Here is a 21,342-nt window from a genome sequence, read left to right as displayed (position 1 = left end):
TTGGGAAGCATGTTAATATTCTGCATATTCAAAAAATAAAAATGAAATCAAGGATGGGAGAGTTAAAACTGAAAGCTAACTGAAACAAATTAACTGTTATTTCAAATTAATAACCCGATCACTCTGGAGGAGGTAAAAACAACCAAAACAAGTTCTTGTAACTTATGAGCACAATATTTGTGTAATGAACCTGTATTCTTGGGATAGAGCCAGAGAAGAACCATAAACAAGTTCTGAACTCTTTTTTTTTTTTTAAAGATTTATTTATTTATTTAATTCCCTTTCCTCCCTCGGTTGTCTGTTCTCTGTGTCTATTTGCTGCGTCTTGTTTCTTTGTCCGCTTCTGTTGTCGTCAGCGGCACGGGAAGTGTGGGCGGCGCCATTCCTGGGCAGGCTGCACTTTCTTTCCCGCTGGGCGGCTCTCCTTACGGGGCGCACTCCTTGTGCATTGGGCTCCCATATGTGGGGGACACCCCTGCGTGGCAGGGCACTCTTTGCGCGCATCAGCACTGCGCATGGGCCAGCTCCACACGGGTCAAGGAGGCCCAGGGTTTGAACCGCGGACCTCCCATGTGGTAGACGGACGCCCTAACCACTGGGCCAAGTCCGTTTCCCAAGTTCTGAACTCTTTTTGGTTTGTTTTGCTTTTTGTCTTGATAGGTGTGGGCAAAACAATTCCAAAACTCTTTTAGATATATTGTAGGAGAGATCAAATGAATGAATGTGTTAATGAAAGTGGAAGCCAGGTTTCTCCCTATGGAAGAAGAGTCATACAAATATGGCATAGGAGAATGCAAGAAAGAACCCTTATAGGGATGGACTAGAATTGGAGATATCAGACTTGTGATTTCTAAAATGTATGTGTGTGTGTGTGTGTGTGTGTGTGTATTTCTGTCCTAGCTTCTTCAGAAAGGGCCTAGAAGTAAAGACACCTCAGTAGCAATGACCAAAGCAGAACTCTTCAGAGAAATGTCTAGTTTTAGGACAGGGCAGAGTAGTTACAAATGAGCCTGCAACATCTAGTGTTAAAAAAAAAAAAAAAGTGGGAGTTTTGGCAGGGGGGAGATAGGAAGATAACACATATAGGAACCAGCCTGGAGGAGCTCTGACTGGCCAAATCTGGGACAATTTAGCACCAAAATAATCAAGAACAGTAGTGAAGCATAAAACCATTGGGAAAACAATGGGAATCTGTGAGCCCATACACATGATAGATAGAGCTAGATAAATAGTAGGTAGAAAGATGGAAAGATAGATAAAAGAAGGGAGGACATGCCTAATATAGAATGGCAAATGCCAACTGGTGAATGTGAAAGAGTGCTGAAATTGCTATATCATTATTTCGCAACCCTCATTGTGAAAGTTGTCTCCGGCACACAAATCATCAACAAATGTTAAATCTAGGGGTTAAATTTCGATTTGCCTACTAGTTGCAAGAGAAAAAGTAGTATAGTTCTCATTTTTCATGGTAGTTATGTTCTATAAAGTCTCTGTGAACACTTAATTAGCAAATATTGAATCACTGCTCCTAGGGGAAATACAGGGTTAGGTTCCTACAAGCTTCTCCTCACATATCCTCAACCAATTAACAAATAACCTTGTTTTATGTATGTTTCTGTTTAAAGACACCTTTTAGGAAGCGGACTTGACCCAGTGGTTAGGGCGTCCGTCTACCACATGGGAGGTCCGCGGTTTAAACCCCAGGACTCCTTGACCCATGTGGAGCTGGCCCATGTGCAGTGCTGATGCGCGCAAGGAGTGCTGTGCCACGCAGGCGTGTCCCCTGCATTGGGGAGCCCCATGCACAAGGAATGCACCCTATAAGGAGAACCACCCAGTGCGAAAGAAAGTGCAGCCTGCCTAAGAATGGCGCCGCCCACACAGAGAGCTGACACAACACGATGATACAACCAAAAGAAACACAGATTCCTGTGCCGCTGACAACAGAAGTGGACAAAGAAGACGACGCAGCAAAAAGACATAGAGAACAGACAACCGGGGCCGGGGGTGGCGGGGAAGGGGAGAAAAATAAATAAATAAATAAATCATTTTGAAAAATAAAGACACCTTTTACTTTTGCTTCCTCCTTAAATTTGCATACAGCAATTCCCTAGGATAGGGTTCTTAACAAGGAATCCATGCACTTGAATTGAAATATAAAAAAAAAAATCTTGTGGGGACTTGTTAGTGTGGGTGTGATATATTTATTAAATAATACACAGTATAGTGTGGACTTAGTTAGGGGTCTATGGTTTTCACCTGACTGACAAAAGGATCCGTGGAACAAAAAAAAAGTTAGGAACCCCTGCACTAGGAAGTTCTTTGTTTCACCAGCCCTTTAGAGATTGCTCCCATTTAACCCCATCCAGAAACAGTATCATTGCCTTCAGAACATTTTTGAGCAACATTTAAACAAAGCCTTTGAACATAAATTTAGGCAAATTTCATCATAAATAATTCACTGGGGAACAGGTAATTGGAACTCATTGGATAAGGTTTTGATTCATTAACATTGAACTCATAGGCAACAGCAAGATAACGCATGCCTGAACAAAGCTAATCTGACACATCTGATGAGCAAGTCAGAATCAGAATGTGGAGGGTGTGATAGTCCATGTTAATCTGACTTCTAAAAGAAAGTATAAAATCAAAGTAGACCTAAATAAATGGAAGGACATTCCATGTTCTATGGATTAGAAGACTGAATATCATTCAGATGTCAGTTCTACCCAGAATGATTTACAGATTCACCACAATCCCAATCAGAATTCAACAGCCTACTTCGCAGAAATGGAAAAGCCAGTTCTCAAATTTATTTGGAAGGGTAAGGGGCCCTGAATAGCCAAAAACATCTTGCAAAAGAAGAATCAGTTGGAGAACTTGCACTTCCTGACTTTAAAGCTTATTACAAAGCTACAGTGGTTAAAACAGCATTGTACCAACAGAAGGGTAGACATATTGACCAATGGAAATGAATTAAGAGTTCAGAAATAGACCCTCACATCTAGTGGACAAAGCTGCCAAGTCCACTCAATTGGGAAAGAATAGTCTCTTCAACAAATGGTGCATTTGCAAAAGAATGAAAGAGGATCCCTACTCGTAGAATATACAAAAATCGACTCAAAGTGGACCAAAGAGGGAAGCGGATGTGGCTCAACTGATAGAGCATCTGCCTACCATATGGCAGGTCCAGGGTTCAAACCCAGGGCCTCCTGGCCCGTGTGGTGAGCTGGCCCTCGTGCGGTCCTGCCACGCACAAGGAGTGCTGTGCCATGCAAGGGTATCCCCCGTGTAGGGGAGCCCCACACACAAGAAGTACGCCCTGCATTGAGCTGCATGGCACAAGAAAAGCCCAGGAGTGGCACTGCACACACAGAGAGCTGATGCAGCAAGATAACACAACCAAAAAAAAAAAAAAGACACAGATTCCTGGTGCTGCCAAGAATACAAGTGGACACAGGAGAACACACAACAATGGGGGGGGAGAGGTAAAAATAAATCTTATAAAACAAAAAAGATCGAAGACCTAAATATAAGAACCAGGCCTCTAAAACTCCTAGAAGAAAACATAAGGAAGCATCTTCAGGATCTTGTGTTAGGCAGTGGTTCCTTAGACTTTACACCCAAAGCACAAGCAGTGAAAGAAAAATAGATAAATGGGACCTCCTCAAAATTAAAAATTTTTGTGCATCAAAGGACTTTGTCACAAAAGTCAGCCTAATCAATCAGAAAAAATATTTGGAAACCACATATATCTGATAAGATTTCATGTCCAGAATATATAAAAAGATCTTACAAGAACAAAAAGACTAATGACCCAATTAAAAAATGGACAAAAAACTTGAATAGACATTTCTCCAGAGAGGATATGTTAATAGCTAAACAGCATATGAAAAGATGCTCAACATCACTAGCTATTAAGGAAATGCAAATTAAAACCATAATGAGATATCATTTCACACCCAGTTGAATGGCTCCTATTAAAAAGAAAACCACAAGTGTTGGCGAGGATGTGTTAAAATAGGAACACTCATTGATTGCTGGAGGGAATGTAAAATGGTGCAGCCACTATGGAAGACAGTTTGGCAGTTCCTCAGGAAGCTAAGGATAGAATTAATAACATGACTCAGTAACCCTGCTACTAGGTATATACCCAGAAGAATTGAAAGCTGGGACTCAAACAGATATTTGCACACCCATGTTCATAGTGGCATTATTCAAAATTGCCAAAAGATGGGAGCAACCCATGTCCATCAACCAGTGAATGGATGGATAAACAAACTGTGGTATATACATGCCATGGAACGTTTTTCAGCCATAAAAAGGAATGAAGTCCTGATGCATGTGTCAGCATGGATGAGTATTGAGGACATTATGCTGAGTAAAATAAGCCAGATCCAAAGGGACAAATATTATGTGATCTCACTGATATGAACTAATTATAGTAAGCAAACTTAAGAGTTAGAATCTAGAATATAGGTTACCAGGGGATTGTTTGGGGATAGAGAATGGGGACCTGATGCTTAATTTGTACAGAATTTCTAGTTAAGTTGATTGTAAATTTTTGGAATTGGGTGGTAGTGTTGTAACATATTATTGTGAATCTAGCTAGCAGAACTGAATTATATGTGAATGTGGTTAAAAGGGGAAATTTTAGTTTATGTTACTAGAATAAAAATTAAAAGATAAAACAGGACTGTATAAACACCACGAACCCTATTTTAGACATTGCACTCTATAGTTAATAGTATAACAGTATTCTTTATAAATTATAACAAATATACAACACTAAAACAAGGTGTTAATAATAAGATGGTAAGTGGGGGAAAATGCACTAATATAAACTATGGTCTATAGTTAATAGTAAAATTTTAATATTTTTAAATCAGTTGTAACAAAGGTGCCACATTAATGTAAAATGTCAACAATAGGGAGATAATATATGAGAACAATATATTTTACATGAGTTTTCTGTAAACATACAACTTCTCTAATTTAAAAAAATTTTAAAAGAGATTATGTGCATGCAACTCCTCTCAAATGGGTTAGAAAAAACATGTTGTTTGTGTGTGTGTGTGTCTAGAGAGTGCACCAGCGATGAAGCAAATGGAGCAAGCTGTTAGATGATAGGTTAATCTAAGAACTCTTTTGAAGGTTTGAAGTTATTTTTGAACAAAAGGTTTTTAAAAATCATGGGGTTAAATTTTAAAATCCTTGTTTTGAAGAGGTTTTAAATCTCCTTGAATTTACTGTTTGCTATTCCTTTATTTTTTTCCATAGACTTTTAAAAATATATATATAGCAATGTCTTAACTTTAGAAAATTGATTTAGGAGTAAGTGGTTTTATTCATGTGCTTGATTCCAAATAGCAAATGGGAAGCACCCCCTGTTGGATGGTATTTGACTCCTGCTGTATTACATAGTTGCCTGCAGTGGCCTCTTCGACATTTTTCTTGTGATTCTTGTCACTTTCAATTTAAAATGCATTTACAGACCCATTAGTGCCCAAGAATCTTTTCCAAAGAATTAAATGCTGCGTGTGTTCCTTTATTCTTTCTCCTGTTTTATCTCTCATGTCACTGTTTTTGCTGGCATGAATGCATCTGATGACCTGGTTTTACCTGTTCTCTGTAGGGTTTATGTATTATTAAAAATCAGTAAAGGGAAGCAGGTTTGGTCCAGGTGACTGGGCTCCTGCCTACCACATGGGAGGTCACTGGTTCGGCTCCAGTGCCTCCAAAAGAAATAAGGAAGACAAACAGAGCAAGTGAAAAACAATAAGGGGTAGGGAGTAATAAATGAATAAAAAATAAATCTTAAAAAAAAAATCAGTAAAAGTTCATTTATTGAATTTATGTTCAAGTTCATTCCTTTCCTATAGATTTGTAAAGGCTGTGTTTTAATTTTGAAGCCTCTAAATTTTATTTTAGGATGTTATTTATAACTAGACCATGACACCATGTATAAAGAGAAGCCAAAACAAGCCTGTCACAGTGTAATGTGGTTGTTCTTCCCAGTATGGTTTGATATTGAAATATTTGTCTCAGAGTGATTAGGATCTTAGCTTCTCTTCCTTGCAGTGTTTTAATAGGAAGATAAAATTTATTAGTAAAAGGATATGTTACCTCACTCATATACTTTTTCTACTGTAAATTCTTCCTTCTGTGTTCTAGGCCTCTTAAGATTAAATTCCCTGAGTTTATTTGACTAATATCTATCTTTTCACCTGGCATTTTGATGTTCACATCTGTAACCTTTATATCATTTGGACAATGTTTGTATGTTTCTTATAATAGCAGTAACATCTTCATGTCATACAGATAAACTCTAAAATTTTTTCACCCTCCAAGTAGGATTTATTAAGCACTCTTTGGTGCCCAGTGCTGTGCTGTGTTTAAGTCATGTAAAGAAAAAGAAAATTGAGTCCTTTATAGTTTAGAGTTAATCTGGGCATATAAAGCATATTTAAGAAACTTGGACACAGCATATAGGGTCTGCGCATATGGAGCTAAAGATTTCTAGACAATGGGGAAGTTGTTTTGAGCTGCATTTAATCTCTGATTCTTGAGGGCGGTGGTCCTAGAATTAGACTTTGAACAATATCTAGGTTTTGGATTGATGAACTGAAAAGTTTAGTACCTGCCAAGAGTTAGGGGTGAGGAGATTTGTGGAAATGAGATGAGAATATTTTAGTAGAGAGTGTTAAAGAAAACTGGTTTAACTGGATAGGATGGTGAGAAATTAGGTGGAAATATTTGATAAAGGGTTTAGGAACTTAGTAGAGCAGTTTGGATTGAATCTGAAAAGCAGCAGATTGCTTAACTAGTTAACTGACACATAAAGGGGATTATTTCAGAAAGATGAGTCTGACAAGAATGTGTAAGATAAATTAAATTAGGGAGGGATGACAGTAAGGGAAACCAACTGGGAAATTATTGCTGATTTCAGTTTTGGTTGATAAAAATTTAGGTTCAGATGGTGGGGTAATAAAATGGAGGAAATCAAATGTGACAGACATTTTGATGTTAGAATAAAGGTGGAGTAGCAGCAGACCAGCTGGAAAGAGGGCATGGGGGACAGTGACAGACTGGTCTAGAAAAAAGTACTTGGAGGCCATAGAGCACTCTAATGGAGTGGAGGGTTAAGCAGTAGAAAACACTGAGTTGAAGTAGTCAGGGAGGTTATACATTCCAGGAATTTGTCTGTTAAGGGAAAGCCGGGTCTAATGAAGAGTTCCCTCTTACCCATCTATTCAGGACAGAGGAAACTTCTAAGTATTTGAAGCAGAAAAACAAGAGACAGGAATGGGGAAAACAGCTGCTTAAGGAGTTTTCAAATAATTCTTCTTTGTACAAGTCAGTGTTATAATCATTTCTATCTCACATTACTTAAGAGGTGTCTCTTATTTTTACTTCAGATCCAGAAGCAGCAAGGACTAGCAATTCCAAAATCACCACCACGCTGGGACTAGTTGTCCATGCTGCAGGTAGGATTGGATTGCAGCAGAACTTCTTTCTTTTCCCTTTCACAGTGGGAGGCTTAGCATTTACATTACCGGAGCCATGGACATAAAATACTCTTTTGGGGTGACCTTCCAGGGAAGGGTTGGTTGACCAAGATGGAGTCCTCTAGCACAAACCCTTGGTCATTCAATGTCAAATCCTAAAATGGTCTTACAAGCTAAGATGGTTTTCATATTTTTCAAATATAAAAATTTTTGGAAAAATAATTTTCTTTGAAAAAGAAAATATTTTGTGACATGTTGCCGCCTTTCTCCACCCCTCCTCCCCTTCCAGCCCCCACCACCCTTCCCGCCAGTCCCGCCCATATTACCAACCTACAATCTGCCCTCTTCCCCAGTAACTGCTTACGGCGTATTACCAGAGGTCTGCCCCCCCAGTTTTAGCCAATCTGCAGCCACCCCTCCGCCCTGCTCTCCCCTTCATACTCCACCCCCTTCCCTGCCTATATAACCAAGTGTACTTCCGCAATAAAGCAGACCTGTTCTTGCGCTCAAGCGGTCTCCGTGGTTTTTCCCCAACCGCGCGTCCCCCACGCCTGGAGAACCGGTGCTCCCTCTTGGGGCACCCCCCGCCGGCTGATCGGCAGGAGCAAGCCCCCCCAACTCTTGGGCCTGAGCAAGGACGAAACCCCCACGCTCAGCTACAGTGACACATGAAAATTATATGAAATTCAGATTTCAGTATCTATGAATAAAGTTTTATTGGAACACAGTCATACCCTTTTGTTTACATATTGTCTATGGCTCTTTTTGTGCTACAGCAGCAGAGTTGAGTAGTTCCAAGAGACCTTATAATTCCTATCTGGCCCTTTAAGAAAACTTTTGATGACCCTTGCCCTAGAATGTCACCTGGAAAAGAGCCTGGACACTTTTGTACTAAACAGCCCTGCCATCTAATATATACCCAAAGTTCCAGTTTAAGCAGAGGTGGGTTGTAGAATGCAGAAGTCAGAATTGCTGATTGGGCAAGCCTTAGAATCATAACCCTTATTTAGTCCCACTAGAACGTTTCTGTCAGTGACAGTGTCCCAGTGAAGCCCCTCTGGTATGTAAAAGGTGTCATCCTATTGCTTTGGACTTTTCCATGTAAAAAAATGCTTTTCTACCAAAATCCATCCATTCAACCAATATTTCCTCATTATTTATAAATCATCTATGTGGAGTCCTGGTTTCTTTATTCTTTTCTTCATCTGCAACATGTAAAGATGCTTTCTTTGGAATTCTTTGGTATTTCTATTGTTACAATTTAATTAATCAGTGGATTTTTCAGCATTTTACTTTTTCAAATGCCAACAATAGCTACTATATACTGGATATCTGGACTAGGTGCTAAGCTCTTTATATATTTATCTCTTTTAGTCCTCATGAAAACCTTAAGAAATATATACTTTATTGAATCCATTTTAGAGAGTAGAAAGCTGAGAAGGTTAAATAACCTTTGTAAAGTCAAATCTAGCTGTCTGATTCTAAATCTACACATTCAACAACTAAACTGCTGTTGTTATTTATAGTAATTTTTGTGTCACTTTCCAAATTTAGCTGACGGTGTTGCTTTGGGAGCAGCAGCTTCTACTTCACAGACTAGTGTCCAGTTAATTGTGTTTGTGGCAATAATGCTACATAAGGTATGCAAAATTTTGGTGTAAGCTACTGCATATATTCATTAAATCTCTTCTTGGTCATTAATATTTGTCTGGAATATGGTATTATATTTCAAGGGAAAATATTTTTAGTTAATAATTGCTGCTCATTTTGGAGAATTGAATATATCTCTTCATAGTTATTTTTTTGTTACCATTTTTAAAAACTTACTTGAAGGGGTTTTATTGCTTTATGATCATATATACAGACTTTTTTCTTCTTTTTTTTAATTTTTAATTTTTATTTTTATTGAAATATATACATGAACATACATAAACAATAAGTATATAATAAAGATTGCAAACTTACATGAACATACATAAACAATAAGTATATAATAAAGATTGCAAACTTAAAAAATAAACATACATAACATCACACAGGGGCCTCATACATCACCCCTCCATGAACTCTTTGCATTGGTGTGAAACATTTGTTACAAACTATGCAAGAGCATCATCAAAATATTACTACCAACTATATTCCTTATCTTACATTTGGTGTATTTTTCCCCCAACCCATACTATTTTTTTTTTATATATATTTTTGTTACAGGTATTGTGAATTTGCAAAACAGTCATACAGATGTGTAGATTTCCCATACAACTCCACACCCTGGTGGAACATTTGTTACAGATTATGAGATAATATCATCAGACTATTATCACTCATCAAGGACTATAGCATACATTTGGCACACTTTTTCCATACACTTCCATTATCAACACAGTACAGCATGGCATTGATGCAAGAATATTATAGTATTGCTGTTAACCACAGTCTATAGGTCACACCAGTTATAGTTTTCCCCTGTTTCTCCATATTCCTGTCACCGTGCAATAGTGATGTACATCTGCTCTAGCTCACAGAAGGACTCTCTTGCATTTGTACCCTTAACTACAATTCTCAACCGCCTCTGGGTTCACTATATATACAGACTTAAATTCTCTATAGATGTCTTTCTTTTTTCCCTTTTTCTTAATTTTTTCTCTATATAGATTTCTACATTTCATAGTAATTTATTTTTTAATTTTTTTATAAACGTTTTTAGAATTGTTTTAGGTTTACAGAAAAATTGTACAGAAAGTACAAAGTTCCCGTATGCCCACTCTCCCCCACCACACTCAGTTTCTCTATTATTAACATCTTGTAGTCGTGTGGAATATTTGTTACAATTAATGAACCAGTATTGCTACATCATTAATTAAAGTCCATAGTTTACATTAGGGTTCACACTTTGTGTTGAATGCAGTTCCTTGGGTTTTCACAAATGTGTAATGTTCTGTATCTACCATTACAGTGTCATGCAGAATGGTTTCACTGCCCTAAAATGCCCTGTACTCCATCTGTTTATCCATTCCCCCTCTCCCTGAGCCCCTGACTACCATGGACATTTTTATTCTCTATAGTTTTGCCTTTCCCAGAATATCATATAGTTGGAATCATATGGTATGTAGCTTTATTTAATAGTAATTTTTTTCATATATATTTTTCTTTTCTCATAACTCTTTTCTTGACTGTTCCCCTTTCTTGTCACCCAAGAAAAACACACAGACACAAATAGAATATTTTCTTAACTTAGAACATTAATTCCTAAAAGGCAAAGCTCAGTCTGTGTACTATGCATTTTGGTTCTTAAACATGAGAATTCAGCTGAATATGTACTTTTGATGTAAAAGCAATCCATATTTCTCTAGTGATAATAAAAAATATTTTTTTTTCTTTTCCAGGCACCAGCTGCTTTTGGGCTGGTTTCCTTCTTAATGCATGCCGGCCTAGAGCGGAATCGAATCAGAAAACATTTGCTAGTCTTTGCACTGGCAGCACCAGTTATGTCGATGGTAACATACTTAGGACTAAGTAAGGTAAATCTAGTGGCCTCATTTCTAACTTATCTAGACAAGTGTCTAATTGTTTTGTGACCCACTAGAACTTCTGGTCTCATGTTGAATTTTTCAACTAAATTACCCTTTCAAACTAAAGGTAAGTTTAGGAGCCAAACCTCTACAGGATAAACGTCTTGATTCCAAGTGAGTCCCCTTCGTAAATTTAGCATTTCCTTATCCATTTAATATGAAAACCTCTTCCCCATCAGTTCCAAAAATATTTGCACAAATATGATAATTCAATCTTGAAAATAATGTAACCTAAACCTAATCAACTTGCAGTTTTATTTAACAGGAATATAAGTGACAATCAGTCACATTTAATATTGAGGTAGGCACAAGAAACATGAGTGACAGGCCAGGAGTCAGCTTTGAGAAGAGTAAGGCTTGAGCAGAGAATGCTGCATGTCTGTTGTATTCAGTTAAGGCTCAAATTATTTTATTCTCAGCTTTCATATCACGGATATTAAATATTCAGTCCTTTTTAATTGTTGTGAACATAGCTTCAGACCTGAAGCGACCTGCATCATTTGTCAACTCAGAGCCTGGGCACACTCAGTGCTGGACCTTTCCATATCTTACCATTCTGTCCATCAGGGCTGCGGTTCTTAGCAATAACCCTCCCCATTTTACTTAATTGTCAATTGGCAGGCAACAGGAAGAAATCTAAGAACCCAAGTGTCTGACTCAGGGCTAGTTCATGGGAACTACTTTACCTCATGCTCCGAAGGTCTTTGATTCTTCTGAGTGTTGGTTGATTTGGTAAATCTTGTATTAAAAGGAATATGTGAGAAATGAGGTTGTTAGTGAATGGTTAAGTTCCTGTTAATCAAGGGTTTGTGAATCTCAATTGCTAACAAATAAGTTGTTATAAAACCCTTCTCTGTTCATTTTAAGAACTTTATCTTTTTTCAATTAATGAGTAATATATATTCCTTTGAAAATATTACCCAGTTTATCACTTCATTGATCAGTATAAGTTTTTAGAACTTTTGATAGGAAGGTACTAATGGAAACATGGAGTTATATGTTGCCTCTATGGCATGTTCTTTTCTGAAAGTTTTAACAAATAATCTCTTAGTCCATAGGTCCAGTTTTTTAATTAGATTAGGACTTAGTTCTGAGCCCTGTCAGGACTGGAACTGCATCTTGAGTACCAATGTATCTCAAGCACCTAACCTAGTGCCTGGTGCATAGGGGATGCTTGTTAAATATTAATGAAATGAATGAATGTGAAATTCTGAAATTTAATATTGCATTAATTAATATGTTATTGATTATGTCTTAAGAATAACACAAGTCAAACCTGCTCAACCGGGACTTGAAGTTTGTTTGAAAAAGCAATTGTGTAAGTCACCAATATTCGTAAACCTTTCTTTGGAGACTTCCTAAAAAGAACACAAAATTGTTCTGGTCTCAAGATGTCTCCAGTGTCCCAGAAAACACCAGTTATAAAGTGTTTTTTTTTTTTTTAAGATACATAAATCACAAAAAGTGTTATATTAAAAAATATAAGAGGTTCCCATATATTCCACCCCCACCCCCATCACTCCTCCCACATCAACAACCTCTTTCGTCATTGTGGCACATTCATTTCATTTGGTGGATATATTTTGGAGCACTGCTGCACCGCATGAATTATAGTTTACATTGTAGTTTACACTCCCCCCCAGTCCATTAGTGGGTTATGGCAGGCTATATAATGTCCTGCATCTCTCCCTTACTGAGACTACTTCCTGATACTGAATTTTACTTGACTTAATTTTTCTTCTTTCTCTCCCTCTTTTAATTCACAGAACAGTAAAGAAGCCCTTTCAGAGGTCAATGCCACTGGAGTGGCCATGCTTTTCTCTGCTGGGACATTTCTTTATGTTGCCACAGTACATGTACTCCCTGAAGTGGGCGGAATGGGGCACAGCCACAAACCTGACTCCACTGGAGGGAAAGGCTTCAGCCGCCTGGAGGTGGCAGCCCTGGTTCTGGGTTGCCTCATCCCACTCATCCTGTCAATAGGACACCAGCATTAAACGTTCAGGTTCCAGCCTCTGCCCATGGCAGTTTGCCGTCCAATGAGAACAGCCGGCACATGACAGCTACTCACTTCCCCAGTCTCTTGTCTCGCCTTGCCCATCTTCACCTGTATTCCTAGAGTCCAGAGGGAGGTGAGATTAAAGTCTGGAGTAATGGAAAAGCTTTTAGTGTAGAAACAACACATTGTGATTGTGTAGACATTCCATTGTGTTGTCTTTTAAAGGGCCCTTGGCATTTTGAGTTTTGATGTTTCTCTTAACCCTATTCTCAGGGAAGATGGATTTTAGTTTTAAGGAAAAGTGGAGAACTTCATACTCACAATGAAATAGTAATTATGAAAGTACAGTGTTCTATAATTAAGCTAAATCTCATTCTTCTTAGTTTAGAGGCTGTACCATTTTATCCACTGATTTTAACATGGTTCTCACCGTGTCAGACTGGTGCTTTTAGCATCTATGCCACATGCCTTGATAGAAGGTCGTAGTGCTCACTGTCTTAGATGCTAAATGTTACTGCATTTAATTTGGAGCTAGCGTCAGGAAAATGATGGTGAGACACATTGGGAGAGCTGATTTTATGCTCAAGAAAGATCCCTACTGCAAGGGGAGGTCTGGAGAGAGGCTTAATCACCTGCTTTTGCACATGCCTCTCTCAAACAGCCTTCCATTCCATCAAATGAAGCAAGAGAGATGGACCTGACTTCTAAACAGGTGACTGGTCTTCTGTAGCATTTCTTTTCCAGGTCTTCTTTGCGGAATACCTGTCTCCAGCACATTCTTATAGAGGAGTCAAGTTCTAGTATGTTCAGGCCTAGGCTTTCCTTAAAAAATAGAGATTCACAAAATATCTTTGGAAATTAAGGGGTATTAAATTTTGAGTGAATTTGGATAGTTACATCTTTGTAGTAACTTTTAAACATAAGACTACCAAAACCTATGTTGTGCTGTGTGTGTATTTTTTTTGAAGTATTCCTCTCCGCAGATCAGCAGCCCCTCTGGCAAAATATTTGGTGCAAATTGGGGAGTGCTAATCTGCTTCACATAAGCACCTTTAGCAGTGAAGAAAGTCAGGATGTATCATAAATGGGAAGTGTTTGTTGATTTAAAGCTTATTGAAATCACGTCTCTTGTCTCTTCGTCTTTTCCATGCTTTTCTCCTCTCTTTCCTCTAGCCTCTAATCCCCCAAATTTGCTGCTTACTGCACCCCAAATTTGCTGCTTACTGCTAGTGGCAATGTTAATATTTCTGTGAGTTGGGTTCTCATCAGAATAACCACTTCATGAACTGTGATGATGAAGATAATATTGTTTCTATTCTTTATTCCTTTCAAAGAAATTACCTTTGTGTCAAATGCATCTTTGTTAAGCCCCTAAAATATCACTTCTTGTAAAATATCACTTCTTGTGTGTGAGTTGACACAATCATTAATATTCTGGTAATTTAAACAATTGAGATAGCAAGAGTATTTAAAAAACTAGGGTAATTCTGTATTTGCCAAAATTCCTGTAAACTGTTCTGTCATGAAAAAAAAAAGGTAAAATATTATATTAGTAATTTATTCTGATTTTCTGTACCATTTCAAACTACAACATTACATAAAGAGGGAACCAAGGGTATTTTCTTCAGGGTAGTGGATTTAGGAGCTTGTAAAATGTTTTATATGATGCATAAGCCAGCCTGCCTATGATTTCTTTTTTACTTTCTAGATTTGTCACTGGGCCAGCAATGTGGTAATAGAGCCCTCTGCTGGCTGCAGACCAAAGTAGCATAAGTAGGATACAGCGTTGTATGTTGGCTGGCATCTGCTGCATATGATTTTAAAATCAACAGAATTAAGATGATAACAGCTGACTTACGAGAGCTTCATTTGGCCCTTTAAAATTACATGGTTGCCTTGATTCTCCCTGGAAATGTAATTTGTCAAATAAATCACACATTTTAGTGTCTGGTTTGGTTTGGAAACTACTATGTTATATGTGCAGTGATCACAAATTAGTTCTGCTGGCCAAAGCCTCTTTCAGCAGTGCCTTGCCATCATGCTTCACATTTGGCTAGAATATCCTGCTGGGTAGGGCCTTGAACTATGGCAAGGACTGATCCATCTAACTTGCAAATTTACCTTCCCCTCTGGACCTCTCCATTAACAAGCAAACCTTTGAAGACCTATCAGCTCTCAGGAGTTAGGGTTTTTCCCAGATTCTAAAGCTGCTGCCTGAGGAACTACTCATTTCTCTCCTGGTCAGCAGGTAAAAATAGCCATACTAATCTCATAGGGCTCAAATGCATCTTCAGGCAGCAGGGAACCAAGCCGCAGGACAGAGGCCTTCTTCACTGAGGAAGAGCCTTGCTCACATGGTGGGCCATGTTGCAGGAGAGACCATAGATGTGCACTTACTGGCACATTTCAGTTCCATTTTCCTCTAGTTTAAAACTGCCTCCTTAGATGTGGATGCCTTAATGTTCTAACACATTGGAAAACATTGGCAATACTTAAGTTGCTGCCATGATTACAAATGAAATCAATGGCTACCAAAGAGTGCAGTTGATGATGAAAAGGATGGTCCTTCCTTACTCATAACCAAAGTTAATCTTAATTGCAATTTGACTCTCTTTACTTGCTATGGATAGACTTCCTTCAGATTCTTGAGCGCTCTCTTCAATGGCAGATTAAGTTGAAACATACTATTGATCCATTTACCTTCACACATTCTCCAGTTAATTGCTTACTCAGTTCCCATTTCACCACAGTAGTGACGCTTTAGGTTTGATTTGGTTTTCCCCTGCACCCTGTTGTCCAGTTTCCTTTTTTAGGCAAAGGTTCTGCACTGGAAGGTTGAGAGTTGGGAATGGTACTACTTATAGAGGCTATGTGTTTTCTTTTTACCCCTCTCTCCTTTTTATTTCCTAGTTCAAAACAGCCAAGTTGGCCCTCTTCCTGTGTTTTGCATCATTAGAAAAAACAGGGATGGCTGTTTTGAGCTATCAGTTCTTTAGAGAAAGGAGGAAAATGTAATTGTTTCTTTACCAGCCTACTTGTAAGTGTCACTGCCTGGTTTTTCTCTTTTTCACAGTATAGAACTAGGAAGACACAACAGCATCAGAATGTATTGAGCCCTGAAAACACATGGTAGCTCGGTACTGAACACAGGAACTGAATGTCAACATCACAAGCCCCCCAGAAAACATTCCTGTGGGGCCCCTGAGCCCCTTGGGAGACTGAGAATCATTATCAGATTCATCCAGATCTGCTGCAGTGCAAGGTGAGAACCCTCTGTAGTTGTTTTACAGAGGAAACTTCCTTGCATTAAAAGTGTCTGCCCAATGTAGAATGGTCCACATTACCCAAAGAGCAACTGTCAGAGATGCTATGAAATTAAAACCAATGATGTAACCCTTTTTTTCCTGAGACATCTAGATTAATCTCAGGAGACCTGAAAGAAATTTATGACTTGTGGGAAAGGACTGGACCCCATTTAGGAATTCTCAACAAATGCTCAGACTAATGCCAGTGCTTAACATGAGGAAATGGGCCTTTATTCTTTGTCTGGTGGCATCTTCCAGCAAGTTGGAAGTTTCATGGCATAATACCACTGTTCCCCTGGTTCAGCAGTCTGAACAGTGATTTTAAATGTCTCCTTTTCTGGATCCTTTGTGAACATGAAATCATTCCATGGATGGCTGCCTTATAATTTTGTCTCCACTTTAATTATGAATGGTAAAAAAAAATGTTTTTTGATTTGTTTTATGATATTAAATTTTTATTAGTGCATACCTTGTGAGTGACTCATTACTTCAACCCCTCGGTAATTTGCTTCTCTTTGTGACGACCAGACTTGACTCACATTTATACATCCGGGAAGGTAATGAAAGCTGTGAAGGGCAATAGGAAGATGTGCCTACTGTACGCATATCCTTTAGGGGAGGAGAGGTGAAAGGAGGTAGGGGAAAGTAAGGACTCAATACGTCATCTGCCCCTTAAGATACAAATTTATTGACAGTTATTTTGCTTTGCCATTTTTGTTAGCAAATGGTATTTATAAAGGAACCTATCTACTCCCAGAAAAGAAAAGCAGGCAACAGACCCCAATAACAGTGGATTCATTTCAAAGGGGAATGTAGTTATTTGATGATATGGATCCTGTGAACAACTGACCCTGCAAAGAGAGAGATAAATAGTACAATTTGTGAGTTTTATATGTTTTCTCCCTCTGTGGACTTTAGTACTGGAGCTCTTTTTTTAACTTATACAAGTAAGTGCTATGTACAGCAGTACTTCATTTAAACATTTAGATTTCACTCATTCTTACTGATCCACGTTATGCTGGTTTTCTGTATGTTATCAGATGTGTTTCATCAGCTAGTTACAAAGATTGAATTGAGTGTTAACATGTTTCCTAGAAATCTCTCCTCATGAAGAAAACAGGCAAAAAGGACATGATATGATTCCTGCCATCTATCCAGAAGCCTTAAGGTGAAGTGCCTGCATCCCTCCTTTGCCTTGAACACTGGACTTTGACATTTTAGAAATTCAGCATTATTAAGAAACAGCCCTTCATCCTGCTGCCCCTAGATCAAAGGGCACATGTGTGTGTACATCTATCTCTATCTATCTCTTTCTCTATCTTTAGCCAAAATAGCCAGGCAACCTAATCTTCAAAAGCTAAAGCTTCATCCTGCAGTGTAGTATCTATAATGTAAGAAATAAGCAACTTTGAGTCTGTGTTATCCCCTGCCTGGAATGCTCCTCCCAGCTCCCCCTCACCTCCTGCATTTCCTGGTCCCATGTCTCCATCAGTTAGGCCTTCAGGAGTCACCCCATTTAAAATTGTAACCTGCCCGCCCCCACCCCAACACTCCTTACCCTGTTCTTTTTCTTTTTCTGCAGTATACTGATCATCTTTTAATATATTGTACAATGTGTGCTTTTACTTTGTTCCTCTCACCCACTGGAATATAAGCTCCAGGAAGGTAGGTTCTCAATAAGTATTGGTTAAGTGTTCATTGTTTGTTTAATGAATTGGTCTGCCTTGTGGGAGCTTTTTTTTTTAATTTACCAAGTACTGCCACTCTCGCAGCTGCTGCCCTGATGCCTGTGCAGAACCAGCTACTCAGGCCTTAAATTCCGCTCAAGCTTCATCTCCCTGTAGCTCAGCCTTTGCCTCACACTGGGTTGAGGGCTGCTTGGGAGTTAATTTCCCAAGTGGGAACAAGTTATTAATCCAATACTAATTAACATTTGTAAGGTACTATATGACTGATTTAGGAATCTTAAAACCTGAATCTCATTTCTGGCTCAGCTGCTGATTTCTGCAGCAATGTTAGTTATTGCCCAATTTTAAGATTTTTGGGTGGGAATATGAGTAATGGTTATCAAAGGAGGGAGCTCATTGGGGAGGGGATGGGCATTTGAGGATGTGTGGACGGATCTGGATTGTTTTCCTATGTGTGCAATTCTCTTGGGGCTAGAACTTGGTAACCACCTTCAGATACTTCGAGGGTTGTCAGGTACAGGCAGGCACAGGCCTATTTTATATGCTCCAGAGGGTAGAATGGGAAGTAGACTGAGCCTTCTTCTCCACCTCACTCATTTATTCATTCAGGGGTGTTAATTGAGCCTTTCCTGTGGACCAGTCAGTGTTGCTAAATGATGAACGTACGAAATGGAGAGTCAGTCCCATCCTTTAAAGAGTTTGCAGTTCCGTGAGATAACTGAAATTTACTGTCAGAAAACTGACAATTGCCAAAAGTGAGATAAGCACTAGGAGACAAGTGTGGGGTGCTAGGGGAGTACATGGGGGCAAGGAGCCCAGAGTGGGGGTTTCAGGGAGAACATCCAGAAGGAGATGAAGCTGGAATGGAATTTAAAGGCTGAGCAGAATGAGCTAGGTTAAGAAGTTGGAGAAAGGGGTGAGCAGGGGACCTACCAGGGCAAAGACCTGGTGGCACTTAAGAAAGTGAGCTCTGCATAGAGAGTACCACTTGGGCTGGAGAAAAGTGTGCAAGGAAAGAAGCGGCAAGAGTTTGGTGTGCAAGAGATGTTGGTTCCCCCAGGTGAGCTCTAAGATTCTTCCATAATTAATTGGGTCTAGCCAGTGACTTTGTCACTCCTGCCTCAACTTCAACTGGAGTCCCCTCACAGGGAATGTCCTGGCTAGCCTGTGAGTTCCTGTCACCACAGGATGACTCACAGAGGAAGGAATCTAACAGTTTCCAGACTCTTATTATATTCCGGTGGTTTCTCTGTCCCCTCAAGGTAGAGCTGGGTGACTTTCCCTCCCTCATTCCTGTCTGTTTCTCCCACTTGGCTAAGGGCCAAGGACTCCCCTCATTCTGTTTCCAGACATTTGTGTTAAAGCTGTACACAGAGGACCTGACCTGGAGAGGGGTGCTTATTCTGTCTTTTATTAGGTTGGTGCAAAAGTAATTGCGGTATTGCATTTTTCAAATTTGCCATTTGATATTGGCATACATTCTTAAATAAGTGTTATGTTATACATCATTTTGTGCATTACTTGCTTTGTGGGGTTTTTTTTTGCTAATGACTATTGCTGTTTATTTTGTATTTATTTTAGACTATGGAAATGATGTTAGACAAAAAGCAAATTTGAGTGGTTTTCTTAATTTGAGTTCAAACTGGGTTGTAAAGCAACTTGGAACATCAGCAATGCATTTGGCTATTAAATGTACAGTACTGCGGTGGTTTAAGAAGTTTTGCAAAGGAGATGAGAACCTTGAAGATGAGCACAGTGGCCAGCAATCGAAGTTGACAACAACCAATTGAGTGTAATCATTGAAACTGATCCTCTTACAACTATATGAGAAGTTGCTGAAGAACTCAACATCAACTATTCTATAGTGGTTTGGCATTTGAAGCAAATTGGAAAGGTGAAAAAGCTCGATAAGAGGGTGCCTCATGACCTGGCCAAAAATTTTTTTAAAATCATCGTTCTGGGGAAGCGGCTGTGGCTCAATTAGTTGGTCTCCTGTCTACCATATGGGAGGCCCTGGGGTCACATCCTGGGGCCTCCTTGTGAAGGCAGGCTTTCCTGCACACTGCTGAGTGTCGCCTGCCCAGCAAGCACCACAGAGAGCCAACTCAGCAAGATGACCCAACAACAAAAAAAAGGGAGACAAGTGAAAACACAGAAGAGCATGCAGCAAATGGACACAGCAAAAACAAGAAAGCCGCAGGGGGGTGACCTGGAGAGAACAGACAAGTTGCAAGGGGGGAGAATTTTTTAAAAATCATTGTTTTGAAGTGTCATCTTCTCTCATTCTACACAACAATACAAGCCATTTCTCAATCAGACTGTGACATGTGATGAAAAGTGGATTTTATACGACAACTGGCAATGACCAGCTCAGTGGTTGGACTAAGAAGACACTCCAAAGCACTTCCCAAAGCCAAACTAGCACAAAAAAAAGGTAATGATCACTGTTTAGTGGTCTCTGCCAGTCTGATTCACTACAGCTTTCTGAGTTCTGGTGAAACCATTACATCTGAAAAGTATGCTAAGCAAATCAATGGGATGCATTGAAAACTGCAATGCCCGCAGCCAGCATTGGTAAACAGAAAGGGCCCAGTTCTTCTCCACGACTGCCCAACTGCATGTTGTACAACCAACACTTCAAAAGTTGAATAAATTGGGCTAAGTTTTAACTCATCCGCCATAATCACCTGACCTCTTGCCAATTGACTACCACTTCTTCAAGCATGTTGACAACTTATTGCAGGGAAAATGCTTCCACAACCAGCAGAATGCAGAAAATGCATGGGTTTTTATGCTACAGGAATAAACAAACATTTCTCATCAGCAAAAATGTGTTAATTGTAATGGTTCCTATTTTGATTAACAAAGATGTGTTTAAGCCTAGTTATAATGATTTAAAATTAACGATCTGAAACTTCAGTTTCTTTTGCACCAACCTATTATTTGGTTGTCCCCAGCACTCCTGTACCCTCTGTTCCTTGTGTACATACCCTGGGACAGGAAGTGTCCCCTGCCTTTACCTCTGTCTTACCAGAGCTTCCACCTCCTACCTCTTATTTCCTTCTAACCCTCTGACCTCTATCTGAATTAGGTCTTTCCTTGGCTGGGCAGGAGGGAAGCAGGTAGGGGGATGTGAGTAGAACCCTATGCTATATTTTCTTCTCCTGTCCCTACCTTTGCCCTGTGTGGTACTTTGAGAAACCTTAAAAGAATCTGCTATTATATGTGGAAAAAACATTGCAAGGATAATGTGATACTGAGATTTGGAAG

At 39.2% G+C, this 21,342-nt stretch overlaps 1 protein-coding gene across 2 annotated transcripts in view; it reads left to right on the top strand.

Annotated features, from left to right (window-relative positions):
* Positions 1–16,850, top strand: part of SLC39A9 (solute carrier family 39 member 9) — a 105,310-nt gene extending 88,460 nt beyond the window's left edge. For both annotated transcript variants that reach the window (XM_004477324.5, XM_058293212.2), the window contains 4 exons: positions 7,419–7,487; positions 9,063–9,148; positions 10,895–11,029; positions 12,847–16,850. In XM_004477324.5, coding sequence (XP_004477381.1) covers positions 7,419–7,487; positions 9,063–9,148; positions 10,895–11,029; positions 12,847–13,077 — 521 coding nt within the window. In that variant the 3' untranslated portion in view covers positions 13,078–16,850. The remainder of the gene's footprint in view (positions 1–7,418; positions 7,488–9,062; positions 9,149–10,894; positions 11,030–12,846) is intronic.
* Positions 16,851–21,342: the final 4,492 nt, after the last annotated feature.

Source organism: Dasypus novemcinctus, chromosome 3, assembly GCF_030445035.2.
Source record: "Dasypus novemcinctus isolate mDasNov1 chromosome 3, mDasNov1.1.hap2, whole genome shotgun sequence".
Lineage (NCBI taxonomy): Eukaryota > Metazoa > Chordata > Mammalia > Cingulata > Dasypodidae > Dasypus > Dasypus novemcinctus.
This window is presented reverse-complemented; position numbering and strand designations above follow the sequence as displayed.